At 31.9% G+C, this 15,664-nt stretch overlaps 1 protein-coding gene across 4 annotated transcripts in view; it reads left to right on the top strand.

Annotated features, from left to right (window-relative positions):
• LOC126899291 (KICSTOR complex protein SZT2-like) overlaps nucleotides 1-15,664 on the top strand; it is a 74,358-nt gene that overhangs the window by 51,431 nt on the left and 7,263 nt on the right. For 2 of the 4 annotated variants that reach the window (XM_050674043.1, XM_050674044.1), the window contains 12 exons: nucleotides 804-970; nucleotides 1,063-1,447; nucleotides 1,506-1,755; nucleotides 1,980-2,410; nucleotides 8,877-9,467; nucleotides 9,535-9,667; nucleotides 10,003-10,200; nucleotides 11,363-11,555; nucleotides 11,619-11,916; nucleotides 11,979-12,196; nucleotides 12,293-12,561; nucleotides 14,346-14,763. In XM_050674043.1, coding sequence (XP_050530000.1) covers nucleotides 804-970; nucleotides 1,063-1,447; nucleotides 1,506-1,755; nucleotides 1,980-2,410; nucleotides 8,877-9,467; nucleotides 9,535-9,667; nucleotides 10,003-10,200; nucleotides 11,363-11,555; nucleotides 11,619-11,916; nucleotides 11,979-12,196; nucleotides 12,293-12,561; nucleotides 14,346-14,763 — 3,551 coding nt within the window. Of the gene's footprint in view, nucleotides 1-803; nucleotides 971-1,062; nucleotides 1,448-1,505; nucleotides 1,756-1,979; nucleotides 2,411-8,876; nucleotides 9,468-9,534; nucleotides 9,668-10,002; nucleotides 10,201-11,362; nucleotides 11,556-11,618; nucleotides 11,917-11,978; nucleotides 12,197-12,292; nucleotides 12,562-14,136; nucleotides 14,287-14,345; nucleotides 14,764-15,664 lie in introns of those variants that run through there. The other 2 variants (XR_007702545.1, XM_050674045.1) reach the window with 2 other exon arrangements.

Raw genomic sequence — 15,664 nt, 5'->3', positions numbered from 1 at the left:
AATTTTTTTTTTTCAAATTAAAGTACATTACATTAGCTTTAATTTAAGATATATATAAAAGTGTCAGACCTTCCGGAACATTTTCAAAAGTTAAGTTGAAAAAGTTAATTTTTTGTGAAAAAGTTGTCATTTTAAATCCCCCCCTGTGGGCAGAAAAAAGGTAAAATTTACAAAAAAAAAATATCAAATGATAGGCAAAGACATCAAGCATCTATAAAAAAAAAAATTATATTGATATGTTCATTTTTGAAAAAGTTACGGCAGTTTTTAGTAAAAAAAATTGAAAAAATTTCGAAAATTAGCGATTTTTAAATTTGTAATTTTTTTGGAGGTTTCCCCCATTTACGGGGAACGAGGGAAATTTTTTCAATTTTGAAGGGTAATGTCTTCGACTAGATACGATTTGTGATCTTTTGACGTATCGTTGAAAGAAATCGGTTCGGTGAGAGCTGAGAAAAAGTGGTAACAGACACAAAAAAAAAAAAAAACACATCTTAGTAAAACCAATACCTTTTCAGCTTCGCATCGAAGCTAAAAGGTTTGGGAAGTTTGCTGATTATGTGTTTGAGGTCTTCAAGTGATAGGTTAGTATGTAAATGTTGCATAGGTAAATATTTGTTTTAAGTTAGATGGTTACAGTTATTACTTTTAAGTGTGATTTAATTGATGTTGGTATGCTTTGTATTGTATTGCTTATAAAAATGGCTACACCTCTACTAGCATATACAGCTATTTAACGATTTTAATAGAAACTTAATCATATTTGTTTTAATTTTTTTATAATTATATAAATAATTTATTAGGTACTGAAATACGTGTTGATTTGGTGGAAGTTTTACAAAATCGATTAAATGATGCAGTTCTCGAAGTATTAACAACAATGCTATACCGAAATCCTGTTTGTCGATTATATCCAGATGATGTACGTTTTGTTCAACCCATTGATAGTATCGCAGATTGTATTATAAAAGTATGTGCAAATAATATTGAACTATATTACCATTAATTATTAATTATTTATCTCTTAATAAATATTTATTGATTTTATTTATATTTTTTTAGTTTTCTCTGCCTTCTGTGACAAAAATTAAGGAACCATTTGTTACTAATTTACAACGCAATGCAGTAGCATTATTATTATACCCACCAAAGTACGCCAGTCGTCATCATAGATTTGTTGTAAATCATGCTAATTATCTTGAGAAGCCTATTGTTCGTTCATTTTTTATTTATAATCAACAAAGTAGTACTGGAATTGGAGGCATACGTACTAGTGGAAATCGTGGCTTAGCTTGTGTTTTATTTGAATTTTATTATAACAATTATAATAACTATGTAGATTTATCTAACTTTCCAACTGACTCAAATTTTTTTGAAGATTATGTAAAACCCTTATTAGTTGAAGATGAATCATCTAATAAAATCACTATAGATATGAACTCTTGTGGTAATTATTTTTATCTTTTTTATAAAATATTATCATTATAAGTTATATTGAATTCTAGCTAAAATACATATATGGCGTCGAGGCAGGATTAATATGGAAGCCCTACTAGCAAAGTTATCTTTAGTTATTAAATATACTCTATGGGATATAAATGTTGAACAATTTCTAAAAAATCAACCAGTTGTAATAAAATCTGATCAACTTAAGAATTATATAAACCCATTATATATTAAACACTTGGCTAAATGGATAGCTTTTGGAGCACAAATATCAGCACCCTTAGCATGTCATTCTCAAGTCCAGTACAAGTAAGTAAAATGAAAATACAGTATTACATTTAAGTTAATTTGTAACTTTTACTGTGCAATTAATTGTTTTTTTTTTCTTACTAATAATTTGATTTTTCCTGTTAAGTTATTACTTGATTATGAATAACTATGTAACTGCTTTTGATTACATATTAGAATTGCTTAATTTTTACAAAAATATGTTAAGATAAATGAATTTTTTTTGTCTTTATTTAAAATTGTAGAATATCTATCAATCATGTACTCAGAGAATTTAAAACACATATATCTTGGTCTGGAGTAAAATTGTCTAATAATTCTGTTTTGTCTGTACGCTACTTTTATATACCACGCTCTAAATATGGTATTTTTAAATCACATTACACAAGCAGTAATCTAATTTGTGGCATTATGGACCCATTGCAATTAGATACAAATAACTCAGACAAGTTTTCATGGGGTGATCTTTTATTTCATGAATGGGAATCAACAGAAACTCATGGTATGGTTACTCCACCATCTGCAACATGTGTAATTGTACTTATTATGGTTATTACACAAGCCAAATCCAATAAAAAACGCAAAAGACAGCAAAATATAACAAAAATTATCAATTCTGATACCAATGAAGGATTATTTGTTGCTGAAGATGATGCTACAGATAGTGAAAAAGAAGGTAAATATAGTGCTAAGTGACATATAAATTAAGTAAGTTATACTATACATTTTTTCTAGTAAATTGACCAAATCATTTTTTGTATTATATGAGTAAAAATAAAAAATATAAAACTCAAACTAGCTATTAAGTTACATTGTAAAACCTAGAAGACATGACCACTTCTTTTTGAAGAATAAAATAAAATAAAATTTTTCTTTTTTAAAACATACATATATTATTAATTAATAGTTTTAGTTTTAGTTATTATTGAGGTGGACATAATGCCCCATGCACTCAGACCTGTTGGTCCATTGTGCGCACCTCATACCGAATTGTCTTGATTCGGTTTACCCACCTAAGTGTTATCACCAAAGTGTTAATACATTACCAACCATAAAGTCACCTCTAAAGATGACCAAAGAGTCCTGTCTTTCTGGCGAAATTAAGTATCTCTCTGGGTTTTAGGTTTTTAATATCCTCTTTTTCAGTAGTTTGATCTTAGTGTGGACAAGGCTTCACATTCGCACATGATGTGAAATGAGTCTTCCTCTTCTACTCCACACTTCCTGCACAATGGTGATTCCGATACCCCCATTGCGTTAAGATGCTTAAGCAGGTGACCATGTCCTGTCAGTAGACCAGTCAGGGTGCTTATTTGATGTCTAGTCATGCTATTAAGATCACCCAGCAATAAACCAGGGGTCTTGATAAACATTTTAGATTGTCTAGGTACTACCAAGTACTTCCAGATTTTCCTGTGTTGTTCTCTGCACCAATTCTTGGGTAACGCTTTGAGCGATTGCTCAGTGAGCCCTACCACTGGTTCTGGTCCAACATAGGTGTTCTCTGCTCCTTTCCTGGCTAGAAAGTCAGCATTCTCATTTCCAGTGACACCGTTGTGTCCCGGTACCCACGCTAGTGTAACTTTGTTGAACCTCGATAGTGATTCTAAAGTTTCCCTGCATTCGAGGACCAGCTTTGAATTCACCTGATCGTTACAGAGTGCTTTCAAAGCCGCTTGACTATCACTTAAGATAGTTATCTTCCTATTTTTGTATACCAGCAGATTCTGAGCCCCTACCAGTATCGCAATCACCTCTGCTTGGAAAACAGAGGGTGTTGTGCCCAATGACATACTGACATTTATTCGTGGCTTTAAGCCCCAAATTCCAGCACCTACCTTTCCTGATTTTTTGGATCCATCTGTATATATCACAAATCCTCCTTTGTCAGTCAGGTGGTTAATATTCCATTCTATACGTGTAGTGATCTCCACTTTGTAGGGAATGTTATTCTTAAGACCCGGTTTGATATAGTTCAAGGTATTCTAAAAAGCCCTGGTCTATCTCTTTTAGTATTTTACCATGTTCTGTTGTATCACTCTCCAAAGTCCACATGCCTAAGTTGTGGAATCTTAGTGCAGTAGCTTTGGCGTGAGCTTTCACCTCTAGATGCAGAGAAGGCAATCCAATTAGTGCCTCTAATGCGACCAATGGTGTAGTTCTTAATGCTCCAGTGATGGCAATGGCAGCCATTCTCTGTATGCGACTAAGTTCTTTCCTAGCTGTAATGAGTGCTGTTCTGGTCCACCAGACCAGGGCACCGTACAATATCATAGGTTTAATCACTGACGTGTACAACCAATACATAACTCTTGGTTTAAGACCCCATGTCTTTCCCAAGGCTCTGCTGCAAGTCCACAATGTGGTCATTGCTTTTTTGATTCTTGACTCAACATGTGATTTCCATTTTAGCTTACTATCCAAGATAATACCTAAGTATTTTACTTCTGATTTTAAGCTAATTTCTTGTCCATTCAGAGTAAGAGTGTCCAGGTTGTCTAGTCCTATTCTCTTTCTAGTGAACATAACAACCTCTGCTTTATTTGGATTAACAGATAGACCGTACTTACTACACCATATCTGTATAGTGTTAAGTCTCTGTTGTGCTAAGTCAATAATAGTGTCTGGGAATTTACCCACCATTGCTATAACCAAGTCATCCGCATAGGTTTGTGTATAACAATATTTGTTTAACTCTCTAATAAGCGAGTCCAATACTAGACACCATAGCAAGGGGGATAGAACCCCGCCTTGTGGGCATCCCTGTTTAACACTCTTGATTACTTTGGTCTCATTGAGCTGTCCCAAAATGGAGCGTTCCTTAAGTATGGATTCTATCCACTTAATAATAAGTGGTTCTATTCCATGCTGTTGTGCAGATTCACACATAGCATCAAAGGGAGTATTGTCAAAAGCCCCTTCGATGTCCAGGAATATACCTACTGCATACATTTTATTCTCTACAGCTTTCCCTATCTTAGTAGTTAAGCAGTGTAGAGCTGTATCAGTAGATTTCCCCGTTTGATACGCATGTTGGTTTTCATGTAAAGGGTTCTCCTTAAGAGGCCCCTCCTTGATGTACCTATCAATAAGTTTCTCCATAGTCTTAAGAAGAAAAGAAGTAAGACTTATTGGTCTGTAGGATTTTGCTTCATAATAGTTAGTGCGGTTAGGTTTGGGTATAAACACTACCCTAACCTTACGCCAGCTTTCTGGTTGATAACCATAGGCAAGGCATGCCCTAAATATTTTGCAGAGATGGGGGACGATTATCTCTAANAGCCCTAAATATTTTGCAGTATGGGGGACGATTATCTCTAACCCTTCTTGCAGAAGTGCAGGGAAAATTTCGTCACAGCCTGCAGCTTTAAAACTGCCAAAGGCTTTTATTGCCCATCTTATTCCACTTGGGGTTATCACTCTCCTGGTTAGTCTCCAATCAGCACAGGTCACTCGTTTGTCCTGTGCGTCATGTTCCTGTTCTCTGTTGTTAATTGTAGAGTCAGGAAAATGTGTATTCATCAAATGTGATAATGTTTCATTATCATTATTGGTGAACATTCCGTCTGGCAGTAGTATTGCCTCGACAGTTTTGTTTGGTCCATTCCTTAGTGATCGCAGAAGTCTAGTTGCTATAGGGAGTTGTTGTATATCCCCACAGAACTTCTTCCAGCTTTCTCTTTTGGACTTTTTCAATGCAGATTTGTAGTTCCTTTGGGCGTCCTTATAGGATTCCCAGTGTTGTTCCAAACCTGATTTCATTGCTTTATTTAAGAGCTTACGTGAACTCTTTCTTAATTTAGACAGGTTAGCATTCCACCAAGCTACACCCTGCCCTGTACCTTTCCTTTCTATTAAAGGACAGTTTTCTTTGTAAGCTGAGACAATGGAGTCCTGTAGCATATTTACAGCCCTTTCAGTACTCTGTCTCGACCCCAATCTAAACTGTAGGTTAATCAGGTCACGAGAGAGATCTGCCCTGTATTTGTCCCAGTTTGTTCTTTTCGGGTTCCTATAGTACTCCGTCTCAACTTTGTTAATTTCCAAAGTGAATCGTAAGTGCCTATGATCAGAAAGAGAAGGTTCGGAGGACACTTTCCACCCTTTTATCTTTTGAAGTAACCCTTTTGAACAAACTGTTAGATCAATGACTTCCTGCCTGTTCCTGATAACAAAAGTAGGTTCACTACCTCTGTTCAGTATACTTAGGTCTGTAGTCAGCAATAGATCCATTATAACCTCTCCTCTTTGGTTGATGTTACTGCTCCCCCAAATAGTGTGGTGTGCATTAGCATCCATACCTAGGATTAGTTCTAATTTTTCATTTTTGCAATAATTAAAGAGCATAGTTAGGTCCCTACCTGGGTCTGTGACCTCATATGGTAAGTATCCTAAAGCTACTATAATATTTTTACCATCATTTAGTGTTACCCTAATAATAGTCAAGTCGGCACTTGATAGATTTAGTATCAGGCTGGCTTTAACTTTATTATTAACTAAAATGCAAGTTCTTGGTTTATCTGCTTGTTTATGAAACAGTTTAAAATCCCTTAGATTTAGCCCCTTAATCTGGTCCCCATTTATAAGTGCTATTTGTAAGGGTATTGTATGCCTCTCAGTTAGGGTCCTTAGTAATACACTGCTGGCCCCTTTACTGTGATGCAGGTTTATTTGCGTGAATTGAATTCTATTGTCAGCCATTCAGAAAAACTGATGTTGACTCTTAAGAAAGCACGCTGTACTGGGTGTGATACAGGTGTCTGAAACACTCCCTGTGTCACACAGCCCCCTCTGTGGGTGGTGTCCCACCGCCGTCCACAGGTGGCGACAGTGCCTTGGGTTCGCTCTTCACATTTCCTTTTGGATCTGTGGAGAGGTTCCCCTCAGCTGTGGCCGTTATTGAGGGTGGCGGTTTCCTGGGTCCCTTTCCCTTACGTAACACACTTCCTCCCTTCCCTTTCGAGGCATGAGTGAAGTGTGTCCGTTTGTTCCTTACCTGTGCCTTACCTCCTTTCCCGAGTGGCACTGGTGATTCCTCAGCCTTCCTCTTCCCAGATTTTTGAGGTGTGAATTTTTTCACATCCTTCCGGGCTGGTGGCTGCTTGGCAACATAATCTGTGAAGCAAACTCTGCCCATTCCAAAATATGGACTGCGCTTCAGTTCCTCCAGTTTGACCATGCTGTTTTCGTCCACACTTAGGAACAAAGTTTGTCCTTTCGGGCCAACCTCTGTCTCATGGTGGACTTTCCAGATCGCCGTGTTCAGCCCTGGGTTTTGTTTTGCCAAAATTTCCAAGATTTTCTTGGACTCTTTTGGCAGCCCTGGTATATGAGTGACCGTCCGTTTATACTTGATCGGGTTGTAGGCTTCCAAATGGAGTTCTGCACCGTCCCAAAGTTTTATCAGGTTGACATGGTCAGTGAGCCACTTAAGAGAGCTCTCTTGGGCTGCACTGATCACTAGTGCTCCATCAGTGAGTCTGGTGTCTTCAAACCTTGGTACGTCGGTTCCATCAGTACCCGACAGTATCAAGCCTCCAACACAAGACTCAATGAGTAGCCCCTGCTCTGTGGTCAACTTGTTAGTGGGGTAGCCTGCGAGGACCAGAGCCACTTTTTTATCATCGGTTACCACGTCCCTGTAGGTCGGTACCCAATGAGTTTTCTTACATGGAGGTTCTTGCCCCTTGTCCTCAGGTTTTTGAGCTTCGGTTCCCTTTGACTTTTTCAAGTCATCGGTTCCCTTGTCTCCCTCCTTTGGTAAATTCTTCTGGCCCTCCATGTTTGCTCGGCTCCTCTTCAGCTTGCGCCTCTGACTGCCGCTCAGTTTCTCAGGTCTAAGTTTTAGGTCCTCGATTTTGTCAGCTACTGCTCCCAGTTGATCTTACGATTCCTGGTCTACATTTGCTGACGTTGTTGTCTCTTTGCTAGTAGACGGTTCACCAAGTGTCCCGTTGTTGGCATTGAGACCTTCAAGTTCGGCGATTCTTCTGCGAAGAGTCGCCAGTTCACGATCTTGTTCCGACAGGTTGTCCGTAGGATCCCTGATCGTCACAAGTTCGTTGTTTTGTGGTTTTCCTATGTTTTTATCCATATAGTTCCCACGAGAAGTCGAGAAATAAAGGTCCGTCACAGCAGAGCTCGATACTGTGATAAGGCTGTATACTCTATGGTGCGCCAGGTGCCATAGAGGATCCCAATGGTCACTTTACCTTTCGGCTAACTACCCTGTGACAAGTTAGCAACCCTTTCACTTGGTATGGCTGGGTTAGGGGGGCCTATTCGCTGTTAGCAAGCAGGTATGCCCAGGCCTACCGGTCCCAACTAACCAAAGTCATGACCGGCTAAGAGCAGTGGTACGTGTTGCCACCCCCACTGAAATAACTAGGGTCCGCGGGGTTGTTAGGCCCGTAATCCTTGCGAATTCCCCCGCGGGATTATTAATTAATAAATATATATATATATAACTGGTTAATAACAACTTTTAAACTATTATTTTAGGAATTATTAGTAGTTTTGTATCTGAGTTATAGGAGAAGCATGGCTAAGTACTGATTCACAGTAAAGTAATAAAAACTAAGGCTTCACCTTCAACTTATATTTTAAAGTTTTAATAACTACAGAAATACTGATTTAAAAGTTGTTATGAACCTGTTATGTTATTATTAGTAAGTTAGTAAATATATGTGCCCCATTCAAAAAATTATTATCATTTTAAAGAACAAAAAAATGGATAGCGCTTGATTTTTTAGATCTGATGAGAGACTGAGAAAGTATTATAACCCTAATAATTTATTTTATGCATAAAAATATATCACTGAAATATAAACATTAGTATATATATATATATATATTTATCCTTCTGATCTGACTAAAAATAGATCAAATTTCTCTTTAGAATAAAAATTGTGTTGAAAACACTCATAAAGACACTCATCATAAGTCCATGCAGTTATGATAAACAGGTTTTCCCTTTTATAAAATTTTGATTATATGACAGTACCTTTTTCATGATAGTTTCTCATTAAAATAACTAAAATAATTTAAAGGAAAATGATTTTAAAAAAAATTAATAAAGACTATCCTAAAATAATTTTTTTTAAAAGCTTACTTAGTAATATTGCCTCTTTTTTTACTTTTAGAAGACACAAAAATATTAACAAATTTGAAACAATTAGCAATTGAACATAAATGTGTTATTCAAGATGAAGATATTAATAACAGTGTTTTTAATGACGACAAAAAAAATCACAAGCCTAGTAACAATTCAATTAATTCAAAAATAAGTAAATTTATTATGTTAACTGCATCAGGCTGTGCAATACACACATTATCATACAATTGGAATAAAAATGATGATCAATCTTCAGCTATTCAACGTTTATGTAATTGGTTGGAATGGCGGCGTACAGCATTCACTTCATCTATTTTACATAAAATGGGATTAATAAACAATAGAGTCTATGGAAGTAAAATTAACGATCATAGTGTGGGAAGCAAGAATAGTTTAGACCTATTGTTAGATTATAAAAGTTATACAACTGCAATAGGTGATTGTGAATCACAAAATGATAAATTTATTAATGATAAAATATGCAAAACAAGTGGGCGTATCAAACATAATGAAAATGAATTTGATGATAAAAAAAATAAGCCTTTGCATTATGAGAAAGATGTTCAAGATATTTATATTGAACAATTAGTAAAAACTTATAAGCAACAACGTCGATTCAGTATGTATTAAACTATTATATTAACACCTTTTTTAAAATCAAAATTATTTATTATCTCCTATTAAAGATCTTCAACAAAAATATTTATACGAGTTGTGGACTCAAAATGATGTTGTAATATCAAAAGAAACATTATGGACATTTTATCGTCATAGTAGATTACTTCATTATTGTTTGACTCCATTGTTATTTTTACCTCGGTAACTAATGCAAATTGAAATTTTTTTAATTATTAGAATAGTAAAAAGTCAATTTTTATTTTTTAACTTCAGTAACTTTAAATAAGTGTTTTATATTCTACAGTTTGAAAATAAATATACACCTTTAAACATGTAGAAACATTATCTTATTTAGATATTTTAGAATAGATTTATTTTTATGAACCAAAAGAATAGAATTATAAAATAAAATATTAAATAATTATGCAATGTTTAATTTTTTCTTTTCTAAATAAAAATAGTAAAAATGGATTTTTTCCATTTTAAGTAGATCAATTCATGTACTTAAATAATTAGTTTTATATATATTTATAAAGATGGCGACTTGAATCTGCTGCTACCAGAGATCACTCTTTAGAGGCTGGTAAGTCTAAAATTTCCAATTCCCAACCAGCATGGCATAAAAAGTTATGCTCACGTTTTAACCAAGCTTATGCAGAATATATAGAAACACATTCTACTGTAATTGGTTTTCGATTAATTCAAGTTGGCAAACAGCATATTTCTATTGATAGGTAAAAAAAAAAATGAGTTACTTTTAACAATTTAAAATTTATAATTTGTAAAAAAGTAGAAAGCAAAAATTTTACTATTTAAATTAGAAAATTTTATCAGTTTCTTCAAGTTTAATTTAATACAATTTTTTGGCTTATTATTTGATTTTTACCATATGCAGAGTGTTCAGTAAGTAATGAAACAGGTCAATTGTTATACACAATGAGGACAATAGAAACCCCTTTCCTTACTTACTAAACACCTATATATACATTAAACTTAAGTAGAGATTTAATTTAAATATTGTGTCAAGTGGAAGTTTAGGATAAGGGTGGGCGATCCCAAGTAATTGGAATTAAGGTGAGGAACAAGAAGAAGAGATTTAACTTAAATCACTTAGTATGTGTGAATATAGGAAAAAATATGAGTAGCTAATGATTTTTTATGCATTTATAAATTTTTGTCAAGTTATTTTGAAACATCTCTGTCCATTACAAATTTTTATTGATTGGTTTGAAGATTATTTTATGTTTTGTAATTGGGATATAGTTATAGAGGATTTAGGGAGTTTATTCCCACCTAAAACAAAAATACATTTCTACACTGTTGTAGGTATCTACAACAGAGTTCACGTATTTAGGTCCCTTAAAGTTGCTCAAACAAAATTTATGAATGCTTAAAAATCCGTCCCTTGAATATAAGTAATAGAGACACATTACAAGTATCAGTTTAAAAAAATGAGTTTGGATTTATGCCAAGGATATCAACAATTGTATCATAAAAGTGATCAGAGAAATGAGAATGTTACAGCAATAATATTTCTGGAAGTGACTAAAGAGGACAAAACTAGAAATTATTACATAGGGATAATAAGAAGTGGTTTCAAAGGATGTAGGAGACTATAGTATCATTTGAGTATACAAAATGGAACAGATCTAACTAACAAATCTTTGAACTTTTGATTCAACAATTATTTGATTGTAATTTTTTTTAACAATTTTTTCATTTATAGATTATGTTATAAGTAAATTTTTTATTATAAAAAATTGTATAATAAACTTTCAGATTATAGTTGAAATAATGTTTTTTATTTATTATTCACTAAATAATTATACTTATTAATTGAATAATTAATCATTTGAATAATTCAATATTTTTAAGCTAAATATTATTATATTACAGCTCTAAAAGTGAATTAGATACATTAATAACATCAACTTGTTATCTTAAAAAATCTGTTCCTGGAATTAATGGTGGATTATTATTAATCGAGACTGGTGTAAATCAACCATTTTATTATTTTAAGCTTAGTTGTGTTGAAAGAGCTAGACTTACAAATAATAGTAATGAAAATGATTTTGACGATCTTCAACAGGTATTAAAATTCTTATTTTATTATTATACAAAATAAAAAACAACTATTTCATTTCTTTTTCAGTATTCCCTCCTTGATCATTCTGATCAAATTATGCAAAATATGCATTTGCATTCATTTACTTATGATTTTCATGTGCGTGTTCTGTCAGATAGACTCAATAAATTAATAAAAAATAAATTTAATGAGTACAATAATTACTATAAAATTGAAAAACAACTTGTACAAAATAAAAATTGTATTCAAAAAGTATCAAAAACTATTAATGATTGTAAAATAAATGCCATAGCTGGGTTCTTGAATGATTTTTTAAAATATTATAAGCAACCACCATTATATTCACGTTGTTTAGTTCATTCAAGTAAGAGATAATTAAAAATACCTCCCTGTAAAATAAGTTTTGACATTATTCTTTCTGTGAAGGTATCATCGAACGCACTCATATGCCTGTTACTGGTCGACAATTATATGAGTATCTTTTATCAAATAGTAATTCTCAAGACGACTCTGATGGAATATCTATAATTAAAATTTCTGGTTACATCATAGGAGATGAAGGTAATGGCAAATCTCTATTTGATGATAGTGAAGATCTAGATAATAATTTTGATCAATATTTTTCATCCAACTCAGATTTATCTGTGAGTAAAATTTTAGTGTTATATTTTTAAACTCAAAGAAAATAATTATATTATTAAATTACTATTTTATAATTTTATATCTTCTTTACATTTTAGGATTATGTGTTAGTTCATCAAATGACAAATAGTGATAATTTAAACAAAAAATGCTGTTCAAAATTTAATTCAAATTCAAATGAATCAGACTCAGAAAATAATGAAACTAAATTGGATTGTGAATATGAAGATTGTAGTTCGTACGATGCTACTCTTGTAATGTCCTTATCATCAAAGCAATCTTTAATATCTGATACTAGGAATGAAATTATTATTGCTTATTATATTTTGCTAACTGTAAAGCAAAATATCAATGTAGTAGATGAAAAGTAACGTTTAAAATAAAAAAAAATTAAACAATCACTCTGTATATTATACAGGTTGATAGATTTATCATTGGTCACTAAAATAATAATAGTTTTGAGAATTTTTTTAGGCTTATTTAAGTAATATTTATTAATGATGAGAAATATTGAATAGTAACTATTGAACTACACGATAGTTGTCCTCTATTTGAATAGTAAAAATATTCGATAATTACCTAATATATTAAAATAGTTTTTAAAATATTTGATAGTTTATGCTAAAAATAAATTACTCACTTATATAAAAAAAAATTCAAATACTTATTCAATAGTTTATAATATTAAAAAATTCCCATCACTAGTATTTATTTCTCATTTTTTTAGTAGTTAAATACTTTTTAACCACTTATTTATACCTTTTCCCTTATAAGGGTGCCAACATACATATTTAACTACTTCATCTTCCTTGCCTTAATCCCAACTACTTGGAGTTAGCCACCCTTATCCTAAACTTCTACACATCAGCTATCCTCATATCGCATTCAATAGCGTCCCTCCATCTCTTTTTTGGTCTTCCTCTAACTCTTCTTCCTTCAACATTCATTTCTATAACTGTACTTATAGCTTCCAATTGTTCTCTCCTCATAACATGTCCAACCATCTAAGTCTATTTTCTCTCATCTTATCCACAATTGACGCTACACCTATACTCGCTCTTATATGCTCATTCCTTAACTACTTTATATGATAGAAAATAATCCAATTAAGAAAATTACTAGTCAATAACGGTTTTTTTGAATTAGTAGTTTATAAGTTATCAATATTTTTACACTTAGATGAGAGAAGTAGTGCAGCAAAGTGATGCATAATGATAAATATAACTAGGGATGGACTGATATCCAATAATCCAATATTAACTTCTAATATTAATCCAATAACTAATAATTAAAAAAAAAAAAAAAACTTCTCGGCACAATAATTTAACAGAACTTTTAGAATTTTTACATTGTTAAATGTATCTCTAGCCCTTTCAGACTACCATGCACATCCATGTTTCTAAGTAATTTACATCTTACACTGATAAGTAATACTTTAAATTAAAGAAATTCTTAATAATTGTATAAAAAACTGTGATTTTAAATTTTTACTTAGAATAAATTAATTTAAATAAATTAATCAAAATTAAAAATGAAAATAAATATAGCGTAAAATTTTATAACAATAAAATTGTTATAAAATTATAAAAATGGATATATCTGTATATATTCTAAATAATACAATAATCGATTCAGAGATTAATTCAGACTGAACTTCAACCTAACCTATTCTACAAGTCAGGTCGAGCGTTATATTGATATTATGTTTTAGACCTGGGATAACATTAATTTCATGTTTTAAACTGAGTCTGACTGAACATAAATTAAAAATTAACTGAGCTGGGTCGCATCAAGCCAAACCAAACATTGATATTGGATTGTGTATATTTGTGCAAATTAAAAAAAACAAAATCAAATAAACAATTATCTTTTTAAAAATAAAATTTAATCGGAGAATCTTAAAAAATTTAAACCTTTTAATTACAATAGTAGTATTTTTTAGATCAGATTATAGACGAATGGTTCAGATTGCACTTGATTAATTTTTTTAATTTGGACTAGACTGGATAGGGCCTACATTTTTAAATAAATTTGAGTTGGATCAAATCGAGATTCTAAAAAATTAAATCAATCGTTCTGTATAATATAAAAGGTGATTGATTAATTATGTATATATATATATATATGTATAAATTTATATTTTTTATATAGAAAAGAAGTTTCATCAGGTTTAATTAATCATACAAGTCAAAGTCATAGTACATCTATATACCCAAATCATAAATCATGTGACCAAAGTAGAAATGTTCCAATATCAGCAAGTGTACCATGTGGTAGTTATGGTTATATGATGAATACTGGTTCAACAACTTGTTGGGGAAGTTTAGATAATTGTAATTCTAATAACAATTGGTGTCCTACACCTCCAAATACACATCAAACAATGAATTTCCAAAATACAAATAACGAACTCTACAGTCATCGTAAATTTTTAAAATTAAAAAATCATTTAGTGAAATGTTATGGACAAAGAGCTTCTAAGTTGGTTGCACATGCTGTAGACAAAGCCGCTGGTCATTGTCGTATACATATGCTTTGGCGAACTTTCAGTATGCAAGCTGATCTTCAGGTATATTATATAATTATAAATAAAATTCGTTTTTTCAATTTATACAGTTTACGTTGGTTTTAGTGTTGTACATTTTATTATAACAATTTAAATTGTACTATCAATCAGGTACTTTATTAAATTTCAATCAAATTTAAAGAAAAACCATCTTAATTGATACTTTTTAAAGTTGACATATGACATATGCAATAAATGTTGAAAAAATTATCATATTGTTATTTTAGCTTCGATGCGAAGCTGAGAAGGTATTAATTTTACCATGATGTGTTTATTTTTTTTTTTTTGTGCCTGTCACTACTTTTTCTCAGTTCTCACTGGACCGATTTCTTTCAACAATACGTCAAAAGATCACAAATCGTATCTAGTTGAAGACATTACCCTTAAAAATTGAAAAATTTTCCCTCGTTCCCCGCAAATGGGGGAAATATCCAAAAAAATTACAAGTTTAAAAATCGGTAAATTTTGTCATTTTTTTCACTTTTTTTTCTTAAAACTTTCATAACTTTTTCAAAAATAAACAAATCAACATAATTTTTTTTTATACTAAAACCTTAGATATTTCCCTTTCATTTGATATCATTTTTTTGAAAATCTAACACTTAACCTGCTCATGGGGTGGATTTAAAATAGCAACATTTTAACAAAAACTAACTTTTTCAACTTAATTTTTGAAAATGTTCCGGAAATACTACGTCCTTTAAACATATATCAAATTAAAGCTTATTTTATGTACTATAAAATGAAAAAAAAAATTTGTCCCGACACTTTTTTTTCTACATTTAAACGGCTGCCGTTGTTAAAAAAACACTATTTTTATGTTAAAATTTTCGATTTTAAATTTTTAACTTAAAAATGCTATAACTTTTCGAAAAATGTAAGTATCAGCACAATTTTTTTTTTT

The sequence above is a fragment of the Daktulosphaira vitifoliae genome, unplaced genomic scaffold (genome assembly GCF_025091365.1).
Source record: "Daktulosphaira vitifoliae isolate Bord-2020 unplaced genomic scaffold, ASM2509136v1 Scaffold_2, whole genome shotgun sequence".
Lineage (NCBI taxonomy): Eukaryota > Metazoa > Arthropoda > Insecta > Hemiptera > Phylloxeridae > Daktulosphaira > Daktulosphaira vitifoliae.
Note: the sequence above shows the minus strand (reverse complement) of the source record. Positions and strands in the feature narration are given on the sequence as shown.